Source organism: Gobius niger (genome assembly GCF_951799975.1).
Source record: "Gobius niger genome assembly, contig: SCAFFOLD_133, whole genome shotgun sequence".
NCBI lineage: Eukaryota > Metazoa > Chordata > Actinopteri > Gobiiformes > Gobiidae > Gobius > Gobius niger.
The window spans coordinates 10,935-38,610 of NW_027639233.1; the positions used below are offsets into that span (position 1 = coordinate 10,935).

A 27,676-nucleotide genomic window follows, 5' to 3' on the forward strand; every position below is an offset into this window, starting at 1 on the left:
TTTTTTGGTGGATTTTTGTCATTTTTTTGATGGATTTTTGTCTTTTTTTTGCTGGATTTTTGTCTTTTTTTTGCTGGATTTTTGTCTTTTTTTGCTGGATTTTTTAAAGGCAACAAATAATCGTTTGAATAATCGTGATTTCAATTATGACAAAAATAATCGTGATTATTATTTTTTCAATAATCGAGCAGCCCTACTTGACTGTGGCTGGAACAGCAGCTTGTTACTAATAAAAGACCTTGGAGTTCCAGGTGGGCTGGTTCCTCTCCTGTAAGTGCGGGGCATTACAGGAGCTCTGGTCTGGCCTTAGATAAAAGTCCACTTGCCTCAGTGTTTGGACCTCCCTCTCCTCCTCCTCCTCGTCCTCCTCCTGTCGCCCGAGCTGTGACACAAAACCTTCATCAGCCTCTTCACACGTGTCTGGACATGAGGACGTTGGACACTGACCTTTACGTCTCCTGCAGTAGATCGTGAGGACGGTCGCTGAGACGATGATGATGATGATGACGACCACACAGATGGAGATGAGGACCAGGGTCAGGGTCGACGCTCCTAAGATATAATCACATCACATCAAACATTCTGCTGCGTTCACGTGGGCTGTGCTTTTCCTGAGACGTCATTGGTCGGTTTGTGTCATGTGCTTTTCATGTCAGACATGAGGGATTTTCAAACAGAACCTTTAACAGAGTCAACATTTCAATGTGGCGTTAGCAATGATGTTTAACTCTGCTCTAAAGGCGACATGTTTGTTCTGCAGAGGTCACTGTTTCTCTGGAATGATGATGTTCTTAGCGGCGCAGAGCCTCCTCAGAGAGAGGAGACGCTGCTGTGGAAGTTTTCATTAGACTATTTATTTATGATGAACCGGTGACGACTGCACGACAGAGACGGTGAGGCCGAACAGCATCAGCCAATACGAGAAACTGTTATTGTCCCGCAAATATTTCTACAGTTCTGGCAAATTTACACAGATGTTTGACAGATGTTTGTCCCGACTTCCAGACCCTCCCTCAGCATTGACCAAGCTCGTATTTCAGAGAGTTGTGTTTGTATCACTGACTTTTTTTCCAGTTGAAGTGAAATGTGTGTAATTTTAGAAACAAACGGCTCCATAATCAAAGTATGAAAACATAAAACTGGGATTTATCTGAACCCAAACTGTACCTCCAGGAGTGACGTAGAGAGTTGTGCTCTTAAAGCATCTCTTAATGAGGACAGTGCCACAGAAAACACAGGTGTAGTTCCCGATGTGGGCGGGGCTGAAGTCCTGGATCAGGAAGTGGGCGGAGTGATTGACGGATGACAGGGTGTAGGTTCCAGTTGGAGACAGAAGGTGGAACTGTCCTGGTACAAAGGGTTTGTCTAAAGAGCAGGAGACACTGAAGTTTGTCCCCAACATCACAAGGACCCTCTGCACCCGGGACGCCCCCTCAGAGGAGACGGACGCCCCCTCAGAGGAGACGGACGCCCCCTCAGAGGAGACAGACACTCGGACAACAGGATAAAACTCTGTGGAGAGAGAGAACAGGGGTCACGTCCTCCTGTGGTGTAAAGGAGGATAAAAGGCCTATTGTTAATCTGCAAAATCTTTTCCTGTTAATTCTCTATAATAATGAATAAACTAAAATATACTATGTCTAAAAATCCCACAAAGGTCAGAGAAACAGCGTCATTTTCAGCAGAATCAACAGGTGAAGTAATAATTGTTAGTTACAGGTGAGAGAAGTTCCAAAGAAAGAGTAAATGTCTTGAGTGTCTGTAAACACGTTCTCGCTCGAGACACGACTGATACAACAGTGACATGTTTAACTCACTGTCGGTGTCACTGACCTGAACAGAGCAGACCCAGACCTCCTTTGGTCTCGTTCATGTGTGAGTCCAGGTCCAGGCAGTTTGTGAGGCCAGACCTCTGCTTCACACACTCAGGCTGCAGCCTCCAGAACGGCCCAGAGTAAAACCTCAGATACTCCACTTTAAGAGCAGATCCACAGCCCATCTGCTCACACAGCACTGAGCCGAAGTCCAAGTCCGGGTCCTCACTGGTCATCACTGGTCTCCACTCGTCATTGTGTCTCAGCTCCATGTCACCAGCACAGCTGAATCCATGATATAACCTCAGCACTTCATCTGGATCAAACATGGACAGTTTACAAACAGAAAGTGTAAAACATAAAGGTTGATGAGTTTCTCTGCAGTGGAGGCGGGGCCTCAGACAAACAGAGAGTTACCTGAGCAGGTGAGGTGAGCAGCCGCTGAGCAGCGAGTCTCTGAGCTCTCACACTCCTTCAGTGAAGTCTCTGCTCCGTCACAGTGGAAGGACCTGCCCACAGCTGGACCCTCAGTGAACAGCGCCCCCTGGTGGAGCTCAGACACAGCGCCACAGTCCAGCTCCGCACAGACCACTGCAGCTTCAGTCAGACCAAAGTCCCTCCCACACACACTGCTCCAAGACCCGTCCATCAGCAGCTCCACAGAACCAGAGCAGCGTCCGGGACCCGCACTGAGGCGCACCCCGTCTGAAAACACTAAACACTTCAGTCACAGAAACACTAAACACTTCAGTCACAGAAACACTAAACACTTCAGTCACAGAAACACTAAACACTTCAGTCACAGAAACACTAAACACTAAACACTTCAGTCACAGAAACACTAAACACTTCAGTCACAGAAACACTAAACACTTCAGTCACAGAAACACTAAACACTAAACACTTCAGTCACAGAAACACTAAACACTAAACACTTCAGTCACAGAAACACTAAACTCTTCAGTCTTAGAAAAATAAATATTGATTGAATTGTAAGAAATGATTTGTAGATTTTCTTTTTGTAGATGCCTTTAAAAAAACTTTTTTTGAGTCCTGTTATGAGGAGAACTTTCTTTGACTTATTGATGTAGCATTAGTCATGTTTTTACAAATGAATGTGACTGAAACACTCTCAGGTCAGAGCTCCTGAACTCCCAGTGACCTTGAACACAGCATTAAGCTCAAAGGGAAGAGGAAGTGTCTGGGGAGAGGGAGGAGTGTTGGGACTGTACCTTGTGGTGTCGTCACAACTCCAGTGTCTGTGTTACTGAATCCAGTGCTGTACTCTGCAGAAACATAGATCCTGTAGGAGGTGTTTGGGAGGAGGTGAAGGATCTCTGTGCTGCGTTCATGTCCCAGGACAAGGATCCTCTGAACTTTAGACTCAGGATGAACCAGATGCACAGACAGAAAAAATCTCTGGACCCGGCGGCTGTTACACTCCCACGAGGCTCGCAGTCTCCTGGGCTGGACGTCTGTGAACCTCAGAGACTCAGGCTGTGCTCGACCTGGACACAGACTTTATGATCAGCAAAAACAAACTCAGTTTGAAGTAACATTACTTCTACTCAGTGGAGGAAGTACTGCAGAGTTTACTTAAAGGCACACTGTGAAACATTAAAACAAAAACACAGAAACTGCTGCTTGTTCAGTGGGTGATCAAAGAGGACCTGTTTAAATCTCATATTCCTGCTTTTAGTCACATCTCCATGGAGACGAGCTGGAGACGTCCCGCTCACAGTAAAGTTAAAGTAAAGTTAAAGTAAAGTTATAGTGAAGTTAAAGTAAAGTTAAAGTAAAGTTATAGTGAAGTTATAGTAAAGTTATAGTAAAGTTATAGTGAAGTTATAGTAAAGTTACAGTGAAGTTATAGTGAAGTTATAGTAAAGTTATAGTAAAGTTATAGTAAAGTTACAGTGAAGTTATAGTGAAGTTATAGTAAAGTTATAGTAAAGTTATAGTGAAGTTATAGTAAAGTTATAGTAAAGTTACAGTGAAGTTATAGTGAAGTTATAGTGAAGTTACAGTAAAGTTACAGTAAAGTTATAGTAAAGTTATAGTAAAGTTATAGTGAAGTTACAGTCAGGTCTGAGGAGCTGAGCCGCTCACAGCAAACACACGTTTGTTTGTTCATCTTTTTAGTTTTTTTTCAACAATAAAACATCTGTATTAAAATAAATGTGTTTATTTGATCCTATTTGTTGAGTGAAAAGTTGGTGACTTTATGTCACAGATACAGAGACGAAGAATTTACAAAAGCATTTTAGTCGTTCAGGAAACTGTCGTTTAACTTTAAAGAGGAATTGAACCACTGCCATTGTCTCTAGTCACTAATGTAGCAAAACTAATCTAAACAAATGTCAAAGTCATTGAGGTTTTTCCTCAACAATTAAATCTCTTAAAACCCGCCTTAACCAGGTGCATTTTCTCCAGTTTTACCCAAATCTAAAAGCTTCTCAACTGGAGCTTACAGCCTATAGAGTATAGACCTACAAAACTGGTCTTAAGGAATCTTTGGCTGTGCTGCCACTTTTTTGTAAAGTTTTTTGTAAAGTTTTTTAACACATGCCTTTTATTTATCTATTTTTTAACTTTTTCGTTGCTCTTTTGTGGCCTGTTTGTTGTTTATTTTTGTCACTGTTTGTTACATTTTTACACTCGTTTTCTTCTCGTTATTGTTGCTATTTTGATGCTCTTTTGAAGAAGTTTTTAGATTTGGGTAATGCCAAACTGGAGAAAATGTGCTCAGTTCAGGTGGAGATTAAGACATTAATGTATATATTTGTGTTCAGAAACCAAAAAGTGAAAGGGAGAAGCACTTCCTGGACATCCACGGAGTGTGATTTTTGTTTGTTTGTTTGTTTGTTTGTGTCGTTTATTTGAGCAATTAACATTTTCTCTTCCTCCAGAGTTTCACAATCATACAGTTAATGGAAGCTCAAAGGGAGTCGACTGAAGCAAAAGCTTATAAGTGCCGACCCCTTGTTCATATACATTACATTTGCAATTCATGCAATTGATGCTACAGTTATACATTACTTTTACATTTACATTTAATAAACAAAGTACAATCCTTTCTGAGTATTCTATATCAGTGTCAGAACACAAATATATACCTATATGTTTTTGTGAGTTAAGTTTTATCCTACTGTTGATTACAATTGTCAACATTAAAAACCAGAGGTTCTCTTTGGAGCAGGGAAAGTAGTTCAGAAACAGTCTCTGGTGAAGTTAAAATGCCTTTATTTTTATGGCATTTTTATAAATGGACAGACATAGCCCCAAACAGTTTGAGCCTCAAAGTGCTTCTCCAGGGGAGTCAAAAAACAACAGAAACCAGTTGTTTTTCCATCATGTTTCTCTGACGACCCCAGACTCTCACTGTGCTGTTTGTGACACTTTTCTACTTTCATGTTTTTCATTAATGGTGTTGAGTTTATAACTTACTCTGCATCTCTTTGAGCCAGCGACACATGGACCGAGTCAGTTCTTCAGAGATGTTGGAAATGCTGTTATAATCTTCTACAGTGAAGACCTCTGCGTCATCGTCATCTCTCTTAATGACCTGTAACTCATCAGAGACTTTAACTCCGACCACAAACACTTTCGTATCAACAAACCGCAAACTATTCAGCAAATCTGTGTTAACCCCGGATGAGTTCCTGTCAGTGACGAGGATTAAGATGTTTGGGGTTTCCGCTCTGTCTCCTCGATCCTTTTGGGTAATATTTTCCCTGATGAACTTCACAGCGCGGTCAGAGGATCCTCCAGGGAGCGGGGGACTCTGAGACACCCGTGACACGGCGTCCACCATCGAGGACAGATTATGAAACGTGTTCAGGTCAAACTCGACCTCAGGATCCCGGCCGTACTTCACCAAACTGACCCGCACCAAATCAGGACCGACCGGACCGACCATGGGGAGCAGGGTCTTCAGGAAGTCTCTGACTCTGGAGAAGTCGTCTGGACCGATGTGGTTGAATCCGTCGAGAAGCAGCATCAGGTCGGCTCTGAGCTCCTCCTCACTGAGAGAGCACTCTGCAGAGACACAAGAGCCGTTACCACCAAGAGGAGCTGTGTTCCATATAAGACTATACGTGAATTATGCAGTACTACAACATATAACAATATCTACTCAGGATCATGCTCTAGTTCAGTGGTTCTCTACCTTTTGGAGCCCCGACCCCCATTATAACAGGTAAAGGGGTTCGTGACCCCCCACCCGAGTCACACCGTCAGAAATAGGAACATTAGCCGACATAATTCTTAAAAAACAAACGGCTGAAATAAAATTCATCAAACTACGAACAAATAATGGCACTCTGGTAAAATGGCAAACACAGGCTACAATAAAACATTACATTATATGCTAATGAAAATATGTATGTTTTATTTATTTATTTGAAAAGGAGGGACAATACATATTAATGAACATTGTGCATGTACAGACTATATACAGACTATATACAGGCTATATACAGACTATGTACAGACTATGTACAGCCTATATACAGACTATATACAGACTATGTACAGGCTATGTACAGACTATATACAGACTATATACAGACTATATACAGACTATATACAGACTATATACAGACTATATACAGGCTATATACAGACTATATACAGACTATATACAGGCTATGTACAGACTATATACAGACTATATACAGACTATGTACAGACTATATACAGACTATATACAGACTATATACAGACTATATACAGACTATATACAGACTATATACAGGCTATATACAGACTATGTACAGACTATATACAGACTATATACAGACTATATACAGACTATATACAGGCTATATACAGGCTATATACAGACTATATACAGACTATATACAGGCTATATACAGACTATATACAGACTATATACAGGCTATATACAGGCTATATACAGACTATGTACAGGCTATATACAGACTATATACAGACTATATACAGACTATATACAGGCTATATACAGACTATATACAGGCTATATACAGACTATATACAGGCTATATACAGGCTATATACAGGCTATATACAGACTATATACAGACTATATACAGGCTATATACAGGCTATATACAGGCTATATACAGGCTATATACAGGCTATATACAGGCTATATACAGGCTATATACAGGCTATATACAGACTATATACAGACTATGTACAGGCTATATACAGACTATATACAGACTATATACAGGCTATATACAGGCTATATACAGGCTATATACAGGCTATATACAGGCTATATACAGGCTATATACAGACTATATACAGACTATGTACAGGCTATATACAGACTATATACAGACTATATACAGACTATATACAGGCTATATACAGACTATATACAGACTATATACAGGCTATATACAGGCTATATACAGACTATATACAGACTATATACAGGCTATATACAGACTATATACAGGCTATATACAGGCTATATACAGGCTATATACAGGCTATATACAGGCTATACACAGGCTATATACAGACTATATACAGACTATATACAGGCTATATACAGACTATATACAGGCTATATACAGGCTATATACAGACTATATACAGACTATATACAGGCTATATACAGACTATATACAGGCTATATACAGGCTATATACAGACTATATACAGGCTATGTACAGACTATATACAGACTATATACAGACTATATACAGACTATATACAGACTATATACAGACTATATACAGACTATATACAGGCTATGTACAGACTATATACAGACTATATACAGACTATATACAGGCTATATACAGGCTATATACAGACTATATACAGGCTATGTACAGACTATATACAGACTATATACAGACTATGTACAGACTATATACAGACTATATACAGACTATATACAGACTATGTACAGGCTATATACAGGCTATATACAGACTATATACAGACTATGTACAGACTATATACAGACTATATACAGGCTATGTACAGGCTATATACAGGCTATATACAGGCTATATACAGGCTATATACAGACTATATACAGACTATATACAGACTATATACAGGCTATATACAGGCTATATACAGGCTATATACAGACTATATACAGGCTATATACAAACTATATACAGACTATATACAGACTATATACAGACTATATACAGACTATATACAGGCTATATACAGGCTATATACAGGCTATATACAGACTATATACAGGCTATATACAGGCTATATACAGACTATATACAGACTATGTACAGGCTATATACAGACTATATACAGACTATATACAGACTATATACAGGCTATATACAGACTATATACAGGCTATATACAGACTATATACAGGCTATATACAGGCTATATACAGGCTATATACAGACTATATACAGACTATATACAGGCTATATACAGGCTATATACAGGCTATATACAGGCTATATACAGGCTATACACAGGCTATATACAGACTATATACAGACTATATACAGGCTATATACAGACTATATACAGGCTATATACAGGCTATATACAGACTATATACAGACTATATACAGACTATATACAGACTATATACAGGCTATATACAGACTATATACAGGCTATATACAGGCTATATACAGACTATATACAGGCTATATACAGGCTATATACAGACTATATACAGGCTATATACAGACTATATACAGACTATGTACAGGCTATATACAGACTATATACAGACTATATACAGACTATATACAGGCTATATACAGACTATATACAGGCTATATACAGACTATATACAGGCTATATACAGGCTATATACAGGCTATATACAGACTATATACAGACTATATACAGGCTATATACAGGCTATATACAGGCTATATACAGGCTATATACAGGCTATACACAGGCTATATACAGACTATATACAGACTATACACAGGCTATATACAGACTATATACAGACTATATACAGGCTATATACAGACTATATACAGGCTATATACAGGCTATACACAGGCTATATACAGACTATATACAGACTATATACAGGCTATATACAGACTATATACAGACTATATACAGGCTATACACAGGCTATATACAGACTATATACAGGCTATATACAGGCTATACACAGGCTATATACAGACTATATACAGACTATATACAGGCTATATACAGGCTATATACAGACTATATACAGACTATATACAGGCTATATACAGACTATATACAGGCTATATACAGGCTATATACAGACTATATACAGGCTATGTACAGACTATATACAGACTATATACAGACTATATACAGACTATATACAGACTATATACAGACTATATACAGACTATATACAGGCTATGTACAGACTATATACAGACTATATACAGACTATATACAGACTATATACAGACTATATACAGGCTATATACAGGCTATATACAGACTATATACAGGCTATATACAGGCTATATACAGACTATATACAGACTATGTACAGGCTATATACAGACTATATACAGACTATATACAGACTATATACAGGCTATATACAGACTATATACAGGCTATATACAGACTATATACAGGCTATATACAGGCTATATACAGGCTATATACAGACTATATACAGACTATATACAGGCTATATACAGGCTATATACAGGCTATATACAGGCTATATACAGGCTATATACAGGCTATATACAGGCTATATACAGACTATATACAGGCTATATACAGACTATATACAGACTATATACAGACTATATACAGACTATGTACAGGCTATATACAGACTATATACAGGCTATATACAGACTATATACAGACTATATACAGACTATATACAGGCTATATACAGACTATATACAGACTATATACAGGCTATATACAGGCTATATACAGACTATATACAGACTATATACAGGCTATATACAGACTATATACAGGCTATATACAGGCTATATACAGGCTATATACAGGCTATATACAGGCTATACACAGGCTATATACAGACTATATACAGACTATATACAGGCTATATACAGACTATATACAGGCTATATACAGGCTATATACAGACTATATACAGACTATATACAGGCTATATACAGACTATATACAGGCTATATACAGGCTATATACAGACTATATACAGGCTATGTACAGACTATATACAGACTATATACAGACTATATACAGACTATATACAGACTATATACAGACTATATACAGACTATATACAGGCTATGTACAGACTATATACAGACTATATACAGACTATATACAGGCTATATACAGGCTATATACAGACTATATACAGGCTATGTACAGACTATATACAGACTATATACAGACTATATACAGGCTATATACAGGCTATATACAGACTATATACAGGCTATGTACAGACTATATACAGACTATGTACAGACTATGTACAGAGAGACAGGAATGAGACCAGTGATCACATCATGTTAAAACAAAGCTAACGTTAGCGTGACCGTCTCCCACAGCTCTATAGCAGGAAGCTAACGTTAGCTTGACCGTCTCCCACAGTTCTATAGCAGTAGGCTAACGTTAGCGTGACCGTCTCCCACAGCTCTATAGCAGGAAGCTAACGTTAGCGTGACCGTCTCCCACAGCTCTATAGCAGGAAGCTAACGTTAGCTTGACCGTCTCCCACAGCTCTATAGCAGGAAGCTAACGTTAGCGTGACCGTCTCCCACAGCTCTATAGCAGGAAGCTAACGTTAGCTTGACCGTCTCCCACAGCTCTATAGCAGTAAGCTAACGTTAGCGTGACCGTCTCCCACAGCTCTATAGCAGTAAGCTAACATTAGCGTTTTAGCTGAAATGCTGATGTGGGACTTTGGGTTGAGGGAGAATGTAACGAGTCGCTCCATAGTGCGGCTGCGGCGCCACCGCCAGCATAAGCCGTGTCCGGATACCTCCGCACAAAGGCACAATGCGTTACGGGGCTCCCGGTGGCAGATTGCAATAGATTCACTCTCGCCGCAGTTTTATACATTTAATAATGCTCAATAATATTGTTCTTCGTTTCTGCCGCTATAAATAGTTCATGTAATACCCTCGAAACATCAACAACACATCGTTATAGTTCCTTTACGTTGATGTGAAGTTCCACTTTTGATAAGCCTTTGTCTGTATTTTTAAAATATAATAAGCAACGTTTTTGAAACTATTTCAGTTTGTGCAGGACCATCAATGCTTTCTGAACATATTAACACACATTAAATAAAATACCGCGGTAAGACCAAAAACCGTGATAATTTTGGTCACAATAACCGTGAGGTCAAATGTTCATACCGTGGCAGTCCTAGTGTCCAACAACAACATAGTGTCCAAATAAAGACATTTAATCCAAATGATCCTTCACATTTCCCTTTAGTGTTATTTTATCTCCACAGCTGTTTCATGAAGCAGCAAATGATCCATGTGGCTTAAGTTTCTAATAAATGAAAAAAAAAGCACAAACTGTCTTCATTGAATCCGTTTCCTGAGTTTCCTCTTTAACACTGACATGTGACTGAGCTGTGGGGACGACAACATGGATTTATCACTTTTATAAAGTTTGTGCAGAATCTTTTTTTTCATTACTTTTATTATTAAATGTGCTCCTGTCAGTCAACAGTGGGGCATGAATCACTCGAGGGTGGGGCGAGGGGGGTGGGGGCGCAGTGGCTTATGGGACATAGCTCCTAATCACTGGTTAGTTAGCACCAGAGGTCGCTATCAGAGCCGGTGCTGGCCCTTCTGGGGCCCTAAGCAAAAATCCACATGGGGCCCTACAGTACGTATCTCATGATTATTCGACGAAGAGCGAACCCGTTTACGGTCAGAAACGGTTCCACTGCAGGAGTGCAGGGCAGAAGGGGAACATCATGACCTCAATTCAGGCCCCGCCCCCTCTGTGTGAGAACCACTAACCACTAAGCCACTGTCAGACTGGGATGTAGGACTACAGCGTGTCTATTTCCCAACTTTATACAATGGTAAATGTCACATTCTGTCACCTCTGGTCCCTGGCCCACAGTTTGGGAACCTCTGATTTAAAACTAACTGAAACCTGCCCTGGTTATTTCTGTCTGACCTCTGAGAATTAGCCTGAGTTTAGCCCGACTCGTTTTAGCCTGTGCACATTCAGAGAACCAGAGTTACTGTAAGTAACTGCACGCATGAGAACCGTGTGGATTCAACTCGTCTTTAAGACAAATAAAACAAGGCGTTAAATAATCAGTGAAACAACACCGTAGTTTGACTGAGGGGGCCCTCGCGGCTGTGGGGGCCCTACACAACTTGCATAGTTTGCCTATAGGAAAAGAACGGCTCTGGTCCCAATGCTAAAGTGGCTAAGATAGTTAGCATTGAGGCTTCTTTTCCTGACTCCTTCCTAACGGACAGACCAATTCAGACACTTCTTATAATGGCCGACGCTGACGCACATCCGGTTTGGCCTAAGAGCTCTCACCAATTTACTTGTTTTGGACGCAGCACGTGTTACGCAGGGGAGGGGGCGACAGGGGAGGGGGCGGCAGGGGCGGCAGGCTCACACCGCGCTACGGTAACCCATAAGGACAATGCCAAAAAAGTACAAATTATTTCCGGTCTCAGGTCAGAGCTCCTGAACTCCCAGTGACCTTGAACACAGCATTAAGCTCAAAGGGAAGAGGAAGTGTCTGGGGAGAGGGAGGAGTGTTGGGACTGTACCTTGTGGTGTGGTCACAACTCCAGTGTCTGGGTTACTGAATCCAGTGCTGTAATATGCATAGACAATGATCCTGTAGGATTTGTTTGGGAGGAGGTGAAGGATCTCTGCGCTGCGTTCATGTCCCAGGACAGAGATGCCCTGAACTTTAGACTCAGGATGAACCAGATGCACAAACAGAACAAATGTCTGGACCTGGCGGCTGTTACACTCCCACGAGGCTCGCAGTCTCCTGGGCTGGACGTCTGTGAAACTCAGAGACTCAGGCTGTGGTCGACCTGGACACAGACTTTATGATCAGCAAAAACAAACTCAGTTTGAAGTAACATTACTTCTACTCAGTGGAGGAAGTACTGCAGAGTTTACTTAAAGGCACACTGTGTAACATTAAACAAAAACACAGAAACTGCTGCTTGTTCAGTGGGTGATCAAAGAGGACCTGTTTAAATCTCATATTCCTGCTTTTAGTCACATCTCCATGGAGACGAGCTGGAGACGTCCCGCTCACAGTAAAGTTATAGTAAAGTTATAGTAAAGTTAAAGTAAAGTTATGGTAAAGTTATAGTAAAGTTATAGTAAAGTTAAAGTAAAGTTATAGTAAAGTTACAGTAAAGTTAAAGTAAAGTTATAGTAAAGTTATAGTGAAGTTAAAGTAAAGTTAAAGTAAAGTTATAGTAAAGTTATAGTAAAGTTATGGTAAAGTTATAGTAAAGTTACAGTAAAGTGTAGCATGTGGGTGACCTATTGCCCTCTTCACCGTGGTTACCGCATTCCAGAGATAACCAAAACCCCCACTTCAAGACGCGTCTTCACTCTTGTGAATGGCCTACCAGATTGAACACAGTTCGGGACAAGAAAAAGACATACGATCTTTCCTTTAGACTTCACAACCAGACGAGAACTCTTTATTGACCTTCGAATTGGACTAAAGACTGAAGCTCAAACATCCGATTTGAGTAATAAGCCAATTCTTTAATTCATGGACAGTGAGAATGAACTCAACCGATCTGTTCTAATGATGAATTATTCCCCAGGTCAAAGAGATGCAATGTACATACATACTGTTCGAAATGTTGGAATGCATTTAGAAAGTTTGTGAAGTTGTTAATGTGTTTATCGCAATAGGAATGTATTTCATGAATTTCTCGCCAAGATACGGCTTCCTCCCTTCCCACTTGGGCCCTAATAATATCGGGTTACGGACTAACCGATTGGTCGAATCCACGGAGAAAAAGGGGCCGCCCCCTTGGTATAAAGGAAGGAGAAATAGCCAGAAACTTCCCTTACCCTTGCTCTTCTTTAAAAAACGCGCTTCTGAGAGGGTTGGAGAAGGAGAGACGGCAGGATGACATCCCCCGCTGAACTCTGACCTCTCCTTTGTCTCAGATGGACCACAAGAACTTTAAGTTTGAGCCCGTCGTTTGACGTGATTTGTAACTATCTGTTACTTCTTTTAAGAACATTTGCATTTTTCCTACAAGACAACAACATTTTTGATCGCTGAGCTTTCAGCGATTTTGAGTCTTGCTTGGCGCCCAAGGCCAGAGGAGCTGCAGACAGGGCCGCGCCTGCATCAGCTGAGATAGCCATCCGAGAGAAACCACCACCACAGGCCGTCGGACGTTGGAACGCCGGACCACAGTTGGAGTGGAAAGCCTTTCTCTCACGGTCGTAAGCTCATAGACCTAGCTCAATAAGACTCACATAACCTCTAACCACCTTACTGACTCTCAGATACAATTTTAGAACATTTTATCTGATTATTCATCCTGTTAGCCTTCTAGGTTATTCTGTTTGCACTTTAATATTTAATGCCGTCTGTTAATTGATTTTGATCATTAAACCTCCATAAACCACAGTTTGCTTTGGTAATGTCTATGTTTATTATTCCAGAATAAGGGTCCATGTGTACGTCCAAGACCTCATTTCCTTCAGATAAATCTGTAGTTTAGCCTCCTATTCTTACTTTATTTTGTTCGCTTTTAGAACTGGTGCCCCGTTAAATTTTAAGGCTAATCTACAACCTATTAATTAATTAATATACAAATTAATTGATTAATAAACCCTCATACCCTACATCTATTTGGCGCCCCCGTGTGAGCCGTCATAAACTCTATCTGTTATTAATGATCACTGATCATTCCAAAGCAAACTTTGAGGTTCAATCTTATCAAAAAGTTGTTGAAAAAGAATGAAAAATGCATTTTAAAGGTGTCCATTGAAAACAAAACTCTCTGCGCAACTCTCTCTCAATGCTACCGTTTACAGGTCGCAGCACATTATTTTAAATGTGACTTTCAAACATGCATGTTCTCTTTGTGCTATCAAAAGCACAATTCTCAAAGGCCTTAAGGTAACCAAATTTTAATAGCTGCAAATTTTCCAGTATTAAAAATTACCTGTATGTTGCAGTAAGTAATATAATTTGTCTGCGAGTTTTCCAGAAATTGTAACTTTACACTGCATTGGTGTTAAAACTGTTCTCCCCTCCTGCAGGAGCTCAGATAACACCCCTAAGACCCCCCTCCTTACAGCTCTGGTCAAGGAGATGATTCACCCCTGGCCCTTGGCGCCAGAATGAGTCAATCATCCCCCCAGAGTGGGCCGGTCTTAATGACATCACTTCCTTAGAGCCCGCCTACCGAAGGCTGTGCCACTATCTCTGCCCCCTACCGTGAAGGAGGAGACAGAGGCAGAAGTGATTTTAAGTGAGCTTTGATCACAACGCTCTCTTCCAAGTAAGTAAGCTTTACTTGAGTAACTTAGACAATAAAACTTAAACTATAAACACATTCAGTTGTACCTTAGTTTACTGTTGTTTTATTGAAAATAAAGCCAAAACATTGTCCTTTTCCATCTTTAACAGTTACTGTACTGTTCTTCCTTCTCAAGACTAACACTTGTCTTCGGCTTTAACTGGTCTTTTCTGATTGGGTCTAACTTAATGACTTGTTTTGTGGCCACACTACAAGCTCTTATTTGCCTTTATCTAGACCAATGCTCAGCCTTGCAATTTAAATTGCAATCTCAAATTGTAACGCATAAAATTTTACAATTTTTAAGCTAAAGGGCTCAATTCAAATTTACCCTCTCTAAGTAAAACTTAGTGAATTTTCATCCACCTCTTGAAATCAATTTTAACTGACTGACTGCTGGACAGTCACCAATCAGTTAAGTCAAATTTTGATATTGAATTTAATTAATTAATTTGATTTTAATTCAATAATCACTCTCCATGTCCATGTCCTTTCTTCTCATTCATTTTTGTCTCATTCCCCTTTCATGTCTTGCTTCATTCCATCTATCAACCCTGGTTTTAGTTAAGCACAATTAAAACTGGTTTGTTTCATTGTGACCCACAGAAGGTCAAGTCAGACTTTAAAGTTGTCAGACCTTTGATAAAGCAACATGCCTCCTGGAAACTTAAAGAACCTGTCTACAGCCGCTGTCTACAGACCAGGCCAGGGAGACGTCCTTGACTGTGTAGACAAAATGCAGGGAACAGATCCCTCTGAACTTGAATCCATAATTACATCTTTAGTAAGTATAACATCACTTACAGGAAAACAAGAGGAGAATCTGACATTGTTAGCTAAAATGGCAGTTGCAATGCATTTACAACTTAAACAAACACAAGAAGCATTGACAGACACAAGGAGACAAAATGATGAACTTGCATCACAAAATGCCTCTCTCCAAGAAGAGAATGCAAAGCTTATGAGTGACAAGGAAACTAAACATCTAGAAAACCAACATCAAGAGGTAGGACAAAAACTCTTCGAGCAAGAGCAAGAACTGAAATTTGCAGATTCAGAACTTGACAAAACTAGCAGAACCCTCTCGGAACGAGAAGAGGAGCTAGTGACAGCCCATGCTGAGCTAGACAGGACGACTCAAAACCTTAACAGGTCTGAGTGCCTTCTCAATAAAGCCACCCTAGAGGTAAGAGATTTAAAATCGGAAATTTTGATTCTCCAAGAAAACCAAGAAAAGGACAAAACAAAACTAACTCACATTCAGAGCCAGCTTACAGCAGCTCAGATTAAAATAGATCACACGACGCTACAGCGCACGATCAGTGAGGAAGAAAAGAGCTTTAAAAGAGAGCAAGAAGATCCTCCTGAAAAAGGAGTAAGATCTCAAGTGTATCCCCCGGGAACACTTCAGGAGAAAACAAATAAGTTCTTCAGGGACTTTTCTCCTCCACCTGCTTTAACATTGAACCCCAAGCCACCGCGCCTGCAGCGGTTGGACAGGCTCATCTCTGAGCCACCTTATCAATGTTATGCTTCACAGGAAACAAACGATCCCGTCAAGATCTCCACTGGTGAGTTTGAGCGTGGATATCGTGTTCCAATCAAAGATCTTGACAGAATTGCACAACATGTCATTCGCTTTGATCCCAAGTCTGATGGTGATAACGACACAAGCACCTACTTAAATGACATTGACTTTTACCTGCGTAGATTTCCAGACTCTACGACAGAAGATAGAATTTACCTAATCAGGTTTACTTCAAGTAGAAATGTGGGAAGTTTCATCGATAGACAGGCGCGTCACACAAAGGCAGACTATGGTCGCCTTTGCCAAGCTCTCACAAAAGAGTTCTCAAACTGCCTGACTAGTGGCCTAACTGCAGCCTTAAATGTGAAGCAGACTCGACAAGAGTCTCCACAGGCTTATTACTGCAGACTGCGCGATGCCTACTTTAGTTCAAATGAACTTGAGATGGAGGAAGATCTCCACTTTAAAACACTTTTTGTTATAAATCTTCATCCCACAACAAAGTACCACCTTGGCATCACCGCAGATCCCGCCACTCAAACGAGCTACCAGCTTCGTGAACTAGCGATGCGTGCTTTCATGAAACACAAACAATCGATGATAAAACATCCAGAACCTTCCCCAGTTCTTAATCTCGAGTTAAAGAACTCACAACAGATAAGAACACAAAACTGCAAGTCAAGCAGTTCAAACATGCGTTCTTCTCCAGAAAAGAAACGCAGAAGTGAAGTAAAACCGGCTCAATGTCAACAGACAAATGAGAAGCATAAGCAAACGCTGCTCTCCAGCCCTGAACTTGAGTGTAGGCAAAACCCCGCCTATGGCAAACAGTGCCAAACAAAGCAGCATCTCCAACAGGGGGGTCATTACACTCATCACAGTAAGAACAGAGAAAATCGGGATAGCACAAAGCATCTCCGAATACACAAAAATTCTCAATTCTTCTCGTCAGGAGAACCTGAAAGAAATCAGAATCATGGCTGTCAAAACCAAGTCAGTGAACTTGACAGCTCAGCTGATCTGACTCACTTCAGTGATGAAAATGACACTTTTATTGAACAGACTCCAGACAATGATGGTAAAGCTGAGCTATCCTCATTAGCCTCTTTAATCCATCAGAGCTGTGATAAAATGTCAATTAAACAACCTTTCAAACGTTTTCTGTGTAATCTCACTGAAAAAGGTTTGGCTGAAAAATTTTACATGCCAACCACTATTGAGAATGCTCTCCAAGAGGAAGCAATGCTTGACACAGGTGCTGACGTCAGCATAATGTCAACCTCTCTTTTTAGTGAAATTCAGGAAGCACTACAACATAAAAGAAGAAAAATAAATCTTCACTCTTGCTTCCTTGAAATCCAGCCATATGCAGACATTCAAACTGCATTCACAGAAATGGCGTACATTCGCTTGACAATTGGACCGATGACAGTGGTCCATCCATTCTTTGTGTCTCCACTTGATATGATGCCTCTCCTTATCGGAAAGGATCTCCTCAATCGATTTGAGCCTCTTATTGATTTCAAAGAATCAATACTCTATGCACAGGTGCTGAAACCTTGGCCTTTCTCACATCCAGGAAACTATGGTGAGATCTTTCAGTGTGCCACTCTAACACATACACCTGTCCCAAAACATAAGGACTACAAACACAAGAAGTCAGGTTCTGACCCAACTCAGTCTCAGAACAGCCTCTGGAGACCCCAAACCAACTTCTTGTACAAGGACACAGTTCTACCTGAGCTGAACTGTCCACAAATGCACCCAGAGAAGACTCAAGGTCACCCTTGTGACCCCAGACAAAACAATGAACTTCAAAGTTCATTGAAGATCTTATCCAAGCAGGCAGTCGTTGATGACAACGCTTTAAAGGCTAGCCTAGAACCCCAACTCACCCAGCCAGGTTCTTTTCCCACCCTTCCCACCCTATCTTCTATTGTGGCCCCTCACGCTGCCTCATTGGCCACCTCAACCCCCTCCTCCACCCTTTCTGAGCTTCCCTGCTCACACTTATCAGACCTTGCCTCACCTCGGTCTGATGCCTTCTCCAATGTCGTCCCTAACACAGACACTGCTTGTGAACGATCCTTACCTCATGTTTTCGGCCTTTGGTCCCGCCAACGGATCCAGCCTGGCCCGGACACACTCACTTCTCTTATGCTCATGGTGCACCCGAACCACAGGGGGGTAGCGCTGGCTCAAGCACATAAATCCTCTCTGTCGGCCCACAAAGGCACTCAGACAATGCGAGAAATAAGGCAAAAGGAATCCTGCTGCCCACATGCATGCACAAATGCATATGATAAAGGCACGATTAACAGGTCAACCTGCAGCCAATGTCAGACATCAGGTCTGAAGAAATGGGTAAAGCCCACAAACCAAATGTTTGGAGACAAACAGAACGATCTCCAAAAGCAGAGACACTTAACACCTGCCATTACCAAACCAGTATGGCATGGTAAGTTATCAGGGAACAAGGTAAGTTATCGCAACTGCCTCAAAGCTCTGAAACAAAACATCTAGTCCACTGGACAGATGAACTTGGTGCTCCAGATGCACACTTGTAAATAAACAGGAAACACAGCTCCTGTTTGTAAATAGACACTAGCCAGTCTATTCAGTGTCAATAGCAATCACTAAAGTTTTTCAATAGCAATTCCTTCTCTAACCAAAGGGGGGAGCTACTTTAAACTTTTTACTAACCTCTGCTATCCTCTATGCATGCTGTCATAACCATTGAGGCTTTGTTTTCAGTTTGATTGCAGTTAAACTCTGGACAACAGAATACAATTCAATCAGCAGTCAGTTGTCAATGCTCAAGTATTGCTTAAGACTCTTCAATCCATTGTGCAAAATCTTTTGTTGTAAAGAAAATGTTGGTGAACTCGCAGCCTTAGATATCAGCAACTCTAGAGACTTTGTTTTTCAATGGACCGCCTCAGTAAATTTAGCGCTTCTACCGCTTTTTCCAAATTTAGGTGTCAAACCTGAACCCTTAGGACTTAAGTCGTGCATAGTTGCACACAATGCAACACATATAGCCTCTAGCAAACATTGTAGCCACAGCAACAAACACGTAAGGCTAAACCTAGTCTGTAAATAGACTAGCCTATTGCTACACACATTTAGCCTAATATTGCCACACGGTTAGCAAACTCCTGAGCCAACTCTGTGTCAATGGACATCGGGCATCGTCTTCAGTCAACGGCCATCCCATCACATCACGGCAATGGCGTGCCAACCTCCGCCGTAGGGTGGAGCCTGCCACGAAGGGGGGACTGTAGCATGTGGGTGACCTATTGCCCTCTTCACCGTGGTTACCGCATTCCAGAGATAACCAAAACCCCCACTTCAAGACGCGTCTTCACTCTTGTGAATGGCCTACCAGATTGAACACAGTTCGGGACAAGAAAAAGACTGTGACGATCTTTCCTTTAGACTTCACAACCAGACGAGAACTCTTTATTGACCTTCGAATTGGACTAAAGACTGAAGCTCAAACATCCGATTTGAGTAATAAGCCAATTCTTTAATTCATGGACAGTGAGAATGAACTCAACCGATCTGTTCTAATGATGAATTATTCCCCAGGTCAAAGAGATGCAATGTACATACATACTGTTCGAAATGTTGGAATGCATTTAGAAAGTTTGTGAAGTTGTTAATGTGTTTATCGCAATAGGAATGTATTTCATGAATTTCTCGCCAAGATACGGCTTCCTCCCTTCCCACTTGGGCCCTAATAATATCGGGTTACGGACTAACCGATTGGTCGAATCCACGGAGAAAAAGGGGCCGCCCCCTTGGTATAAAGGAAGGAGAAATAGCCAGAAACTTCCCTTACCCTTGCTCTTCTTTAAAAAACGCGCTTCTGAGAGGGTTGGAGAAGGAGAGACGGCAGGATGACATCCCCCGCTGAACTCTGACCTCTCCTTTGTCTCAGATGGACCACAAGAACTTTAAGTTTGAGCCCGTCGTTTGACGTGATTTGTAACTATCTGTTACTTCTTTTAAGAACATTTGCATTTTTCCTACAAGACAACAACATTTTTGATCGCTGAGCTTTCAGCGATTTTGAGTCTTGCTTGGCGCCCAAGGCCAGAGGAGCTGCAGACAGGGCCGCGCCTGCATCAGCTGAGATAGCCATCCGAGAGAAACCACCACCACAGGCCGTCGGACGTTGGAACGCCGGACCACAGTTGGAGTGGAAAGCCTTTCTCTCACGGTCGTAAGCTCATAGACCTAGCTCAATAAGACTCACATAACCTCTAACCACCTTACTGACTCTCAGATACAATTTTAGAACATTTTATCTGATTATTCATCCTGTTAGCCTTCTAGGTTATTCTGTTTGCACTTTAATATTTAATGCCGTCTGTTAATTGATTTTGATCATTAAACCTCCATAAACCACAGTTTGCTTTGGTAATGTCTATGTTTATTATTCCAGAATAAGGGTCCATGTGTACGTCCAAGACCTCATTTCCTTCAGATAAATCTGTAGTTTAGCCTCCTATTCTTACTTTATTTTGTTCGCTTTTAGAACTGGTGCCCCGTTAAATTTTAAGGCTAATCTACAACCTATTAATTAATTAATATACAAATTAATTGATTAATAAACCCTCATACCCTACAAAAGTTATAGTAAAGTTATAGTAAAGTTACAGTAAAGTTATAGTAAAGTTATGGTAAAGTTAAAGTAAAGTTTTTGTGAAGTTAAAGTCAGGTCTGAGGAGCTGAGCCGCTCACAGTCTTCATCTTTTTAGGTATTTTTCACAAATAAAAATATCTGCAATACATTTATTGTGTGTTTGATCTTATTTTTTGGGTGAGATGTTTTGCAGTGTGGCTTTAAGTCAAAGAACAGATACAGAAATGTAAAAACTAATCTAAACAAATGTCAAAGTCATTGAGATTTTCCCCCAATTATTTAGTAGCACACTGTGCTGTTTGTGACACTTTTCTACTTTCATGTTTAGATTTTCATTAATGGTGTTGAGTTTATAACTTACTCAGCTTCACTTTGAGCCAACGACACATGGACCGAGTCAGTTCTTCAGAGATGTTGGAAATGCTGTTATAATCTTCTACAGTGAAGACCTCTGCGACATCGTCATTGATCTTAATGACCTTTAACTCATCAGTGACTTTAACTCTGACCACAAACACTTTCAGATTAATAAACCGCAAACTATCCAGCACATCTGTGTTAACTCCTGATGAGTTCCTGTCAGTGACGAGGACTAAGATGTCAGGGGTTTCCGCTCTGTATCCTCGATCCTTTTGGGTAATATTCTTCTCGATGAAGTCCACAGCGCGGTCAGAGGATCCTCCAGGGAGTGGGGGACTCTGAGACACCCGTGACACGGCGTCCACCATCGAGGACAGATCATGAAACGTGTTCAGGTAAAACTCGACCTCAGGATCCCGGCCGCACTTCACCAAACTGACCCGCACCAAATCAGGACCGACCGGACCGACCATGGGGAGCAGGGTCTTCAGGAAGTCTCTGACTCTGGAGAAGTCGTCTGGACCGATGTGGTTGAATCCGTCGAGAAGCAGCATCAGGTCGGCTCTGAGCTCCTCCTCACTGAGAGAGCACTCTGCAGAGACACAAGAGCCGTTACCATTCTGTTATATTCAATCCTCGAGGTTCTGAGCTTTCAAATAGGGTGCAGGAAGTCCATATAGTGTAATGTTTGTGTCCTGGATGGAGCTCAGTCTGTGAAGTGACTGTAAAGTGTTGAAGCTAAAAGAGCTGGAATGTAAAGTGTGCTCTGATGGCTTTGATGTGAGCTCTGTTCCTCAGGTCAGACCAAACCAGGACAAACCCAGAGTTAAACCGGACCCTGTGGATTTACCTGTGTGAGCGCCGCTGTTCTGAGCCCAGGTCTCTGAAAAACACAAACACAGCTTTATTTAAGAGTGTCAGTGTGTGATGTGCCCACGCTGAAGAGGCATCTGCAGAGAGGACTTCCTGTGAGAGGAAATGAGAGAAAACAAGTGTGAAACAGGACGTATCGGCCTAATATATAAATATATATTAGGGCTGGGTTTAATTAGTTGATTAATTGAAATCAAATTGAAATAAACAGTTATGTTAAAAAAAAAAAGTTACACGACTATGAATATTGATCCCTGTAAAGACTTTTTACACTCCACATTTAATATTGGTGAAAATGAATGTGATTTTGTTTTTTCTTTCTTTAGAAATAATGTCTTTGACTTTCACTGAAAAGGGAAAAAGAAAAAACTATTACAGTTAAATAATGTTGTGATTATTAAGTGAACACCACCTAAAGCTGCTTTTATTGTGTTTGTGAAAGAACTCATATCTCTGAAGGACTCTTTAACCTGTGAAGGACCACCTATTTTGATGTACTCTCGCCTGGCTAAATTAAACAGTCCCCTCTCCATATTAAAATTACCGTTAAAACAACATACTTTGTCCAAATTGCTCATGTGAACCATCATTGGAATCAGGACAAGAAGCTTCTTTGTACATTTAGAAGGACATTGTGACAAAAACATGTAAAAAGGTTCTTTAGTTATAAAATTAATACAAATATAGCTTTTTATATATCGAAAATTACACATAAACTGAAATGTCTTTCCTGAAAATATACTTCATAGCAAACACTCCAAATGTAGTACAGTTGTGACCTTACTGGTGCTCAGCATGTGTGCAAAGTTTCAGAAGTCTAGGTCCAAGTATGTTGAATTTGTAAACTTTCAAATTGTTGGTGCTATATCTCATTAGCATCGGGCACAAACCTCTCCAAAGTGACAAATGTTATAAAAGCAAAAATATTTTCACAAATGTGTCAAACAAAGTGCAGCAGCAACAACAAACCTCCCAAAAATGGACTAAATCAAAGCAAAATGAAGTGGGTCATTTCTTTTCCATATTTATCTCAGTGCACAAAGGTGCGTCAGTCACAGCTTCCCCCAAAACAAAATGGCCGCCTTGTTTACTCAGAAAAGAGCTTTTACACGTCTTCATTCACTGTGGATCTGGACTATGGCAGATTGTTGGACAGAGACAATGGACGTTAGCATGTGGCTAACGTGTGGCTAACGTGTGGCTAACGTGTGGCTAACGTGTGGCTAACATTTGGCTAACGTGTGGCTAACGTGTGGCTAACATTTGGCTAATGTGTGGCTAACGTGTGGCTAACGTGTGGCTAACATGTGGCTAACATGTGGCTAACGTGTGGCTAACGTGTGGCTAACATGTGGCTAACATGTGGCTAACGTGTGGCTAACATGTGGTTAACATGTGGCTAACATGTGGCTAACGTGTGGCTATCGTGTGGCTAACATGTGGCTAACATGTGGCTAACGTGTGGCTAACATGTGGTTAACATGTGGCTAACATGTGGCTAACATGTGCCTAACATGTGGCTAACGTGTGGCTAACATGTGGCTAACATGTGCTTCTGGCCTGCACTGAGCACTGCCAGCACAAATATAAGGTTATTTCTTTGGGAAATGGCTCATTTTGCAGAGAATAGTCATTAGGATTAAGGGAACAGAACTGGAATTGCCAAAAAGTTTGTTTACAAGAAGATTTTCTCATTTGTGGAATATTTTTAGGTAATTTCTGACCGTGAATTTTCCAAAAAGAGTATTTTGTTGAAATTTTTGTTGAATTATATTTTTTACTTGAGTATTTTGGACCAAAAAAATCCAGTCAACCTATGATTGGACCATAAATAATTTAATATGGATAAGAAATGCTTAATTTTAATACTCGATTTTCATGTTTATTTTTTTATTTTTCTGTCCTTAATTAATGTTTTGATTTAAGTGATGGTTTTCCATGACTGGAATAGATTTTTTGGGGAGAAGTGCCTGTTTAAAAATCTGTGCCACACGTCTGTATTGGTCGAAATATAATTTGCCTAAATACTGTTTGCAAGTGAATGGAAGTGGAGTCAGTCCCTGATCAGGGACGGCCGTCCTGAACACGTTAAAACCATGTCTTTATAATAAATAAATAATTTCCTGAAAATATACTTCATAGCACACACTCCAAATGTAGGACAGTTGTGACCTTACTGGTGCTCAGCATGTGTGCAAAGTTTCAGAAGTCTAGGTCCAAGTATGTTGGATTTGTAAACTTTCAAATTGTTGGTGCTATATCTCATTAGCATCGTGCACAAACCTCTCCAAAGTGACAAATGTTATAAAAGCAAAAATATTTTCACAAATGTGTCAAACAAAAGTGCAGCAGCAACAACAAACCTCCCAAACATGGACTAAATCAAAGCAAAATGAAGTGGGTCATTTCTTTTCCATATTTATCTCAGTGCACAAAGGTGCGTCAGTCACAGCTTCCCCCAAAACAAAATGGCCGCCTTGTTTACTCAGAAAAGAGCTTTTACACGTCTTCATTCACTGTGGATCTGGACTATGGCAGATTGTTGGACAGAGACAATGGACGTTAGCATGTGGCTAACATGTGGCTAACATGTGGCTAACCTGAGGCTAACGTGTGGCTAACATGTGGCTAACGTGTGGCTAACATGTGGCTAACATGTGGCTAACGTGTGGCTAGCATGTGGCTAACATGTGGCTAACATGTAGCTAACATGTGGCTAACATGTAGCTAACATGTGCTTCTGGCCTGCACTGAGCACTGCCAGCACAAATATAAGGTTATTTCTTTGGGAAATGGCTCATTTTGAAGGGAATAGTCATTAGGATTAAGGGAACAGAACTGGAATTGCCAAAAAGTTTGTTTACAAGAAGATTTTCTCATTTGTGGAATATTTTTAGGTAATTTCTGACCGTGAATTTTCCAAAAAGAGTATTTTGTTGAAATTTTTGTTGAATTATATTTTTTACTTGAGTATTTTGGACCAAAAAAATCCAGTCAACCTATGAATGGACCATTAATAATTTATTATGGATAAGAAATGCTTAATTTTAATACTCGATTTTCATGTTTATTTTTTTATTTTTCTGTCCTTAATTAATGTTGTGATTTAAGTGATGGTGTTCCATGACTGGAATAGATGTTTTGTGGAGAAGTGCCTGTTTAAAAATCTGTGCCACACGTCTGTATTGGTCTAAATATAATTTGCCTGAATACTGTTTGCAAGTGAATGGAAGTGGAGTCAGTCCCTGATCAGGGACGGCCGTCCTGAACAGGTTAAAACCATGTCTTTATAATAAATAAATAATTTCCTGAAAATATACTTCATAGCACACACTCCAAATGTAGGACAGTTGTGACCTTACTGGTGCTCAGCATGTGTGCAAAGTTTCAGAAGTCTAGGTCCAAGTATGATGGATTTGTAAACTTTCAAATTGTTGGTGCTATATCTCATTAGCATCGTGCACAAACTTCTCCAAAGTGACAAATGTTATAAAAGCAAAAATATTTTCACAAATGTGTCAAACAAAGTGCAGCAGCAACAACAAACCTCCCAAACATGGACTAAATCAAAGCAAAATGAAGTGGGTCATTTCTTTTCCATATTTATCTCAGTGCACAAAGGTGCGTCAGTCACAGCTTCCCCCAAAACAAAATGGCCGCCTTGTTTACTCAGAAAAGAGCTTTTACACGTCTTCATTCACTGTGGATCTGGACTATGGCAGATTGTTGGACAGAGACAATGGACGTTAGCATGTGGCTAACATGTGGCTAACATGTGGCTAACATGTGGCTAACCTGAGGCTAACGTGTGGCGAACATGTGGCTAACGTGTGGCTAACATGTGGCTAACATGTGGCTAACGTGTGGCTAGCATGTGGCTAACATGTGGCTAACATGTAGCTAACATGTGGCTAACATGTAGCTAACATGTGGCTAACATGTGGCTAACATGTGTCTAACATGTGCTTCTGGCCTGCACTGAGCACTGCCAGCACAAATATAAGGTTATTTCTTTGGGAAATGGCTCATTTTGCAGAGAATAGTCATGAGGATTAAGGGAACAGAACTGGAATTGCCAAAAAATTTGTTTACAAGAAGATTTTCTCATTTGTGGAGTATTTTGAGGTAATTTCTGACCGTGAAAATAATGAGCCACATTTTCCAAAAAGAGTATTTTGTTGAAATTTTTGTTGAATTATATTTTACTTGAGTATTTTGGACCAAAAAAATCCAGTCAGCCTATGATTGGACCATAAATAATTTAATATGGATAAGAAATGCTTAATTTTAATACTCGATTTCATGTTTTTTTTTTTTTTTTCTGTCCTTAATTAATGTTTTGATTTAAGTGATGATGTTCCATGACTGGAATAGATGTTTTGGGGAGAAGTGCCTGTTTAAAAATCTGTGCCACACGTCTGTATTGGTCGAAATATAATTTGCCTAAATACTGTTTGCAAGTGAATGGAAGTGGAGTCAGTCCCTGATCAGGGACGGCCGTCCTGAACACGTTAAAACCATGTCTTTATAATAATCTCATGCTTTGTCTTTAACCCCATAATTCAGCTTCCTCTCAGAGTGGAGTCACTTTAACCACAGGTTACATTTGGGGAAATCACACATTTTATTTGTTGATTGAATTACGTTATTTAAACTTCACACAAAAAATAAAAAATAAATGTTTTTCTGCTCAAATTACCTTTAGCAAATTAAGTTAATTAAGTTAATTCTCATAAAACTCGTCTGTTTTTGAGATTGTTCGACTTCATTTTTATTCCGTTTTAAAAGTTGCACAAAAACCACATCCTTTAACGACATTTGAATAAATTAGAAACAGAGTTTTACCTGAACAGAAGAGAAGGAGCAACAGCAGAACTGGAGGATCCATGTCCACGACGAGGCCCAACCGAACCAGGTCTGAACCAGGTCTGAACCAGGTCTAAACCAGGTCTGAACCAGGTCTGAACCA

The 27,676-nt window shown here is 40.3% G+C and overlaps 2 protein-coding genes across 2 annotated transcripts; both read right to left on the bottom strand.

Moving 5' to 3' along the window:
* Positions 1 to 401: 401 nt before the first annotated feature.
* Positions 402 to 27,597, bottom strand: LOC306982708 (uncharacterized protein; the record flags this gene model as incomplete). Its single annotated transcript, XM_079583175.1, has 9 exons — positions 27,553 to 27,597; positions 22,685 to 22,717; positions 21,836 to 22,426; positions 12,542 to 12,817; positions 2,232 to 2,519; positions 1,834 to 2,130; positions 1,168 to 1,512; positions 448 to 552; positions 402 to 406 (listed from the first exon to the last, which is right to left on the bottom strand). The coding sequence occupies exons 1-9, from the start codon at positions 27,593 to 27,595 to the stop codon at positions 402 to 404; spliced, it is 1,983 nt and encodes a 660-aa protein (XP_079439301.1). The 5' UTR covers positions 27,596 to 27,597.
* LOC306982707 (collagen alpha-1(XII) chain-like) lies at positions 2,887 to 5,883 on the bottom strand. The gene is made up of 2 exons (XM_079583174.1): positions 5,262 to 5,883; positions 2,887 to 3,322 (listed from the first exon to the last, which is right to left on the bottom strand). The coding sequence occupies exons 1-2, from the start codon at positions 5,812 to 5,814 to the stop codon at positions 2,952 to 2,954; spliced, it is 924 nt and encodes a 307-aa protein (XP_079439300.1). The 5' UTR covers positions 5,815 to 5,883; the 3' UTR covers positions 2,887 to 2,951.
* Positions 27,598 to 27,676: the final 79 nt, after the last annotated feature.

What these genes read in the sequence shown, in the direction of transcription:
- LOC306982707 (XM_079583174.1), bottom strand. Translation starts at nt 5,814, where the DNA reads ATGCTGCTTCTCGACGGATTCAACCACATCGGTCCAGACGACTTCTCC. An exon ending in CTGGCTCAAAGAGATGCAGA is followed by an intron (nt 3,323 to 5,261) that starts GTAAGTTATAAA and finishes GTCTGTGTCCAG; the next exon opens with GTCGAGCACAGCCTGAGTCT.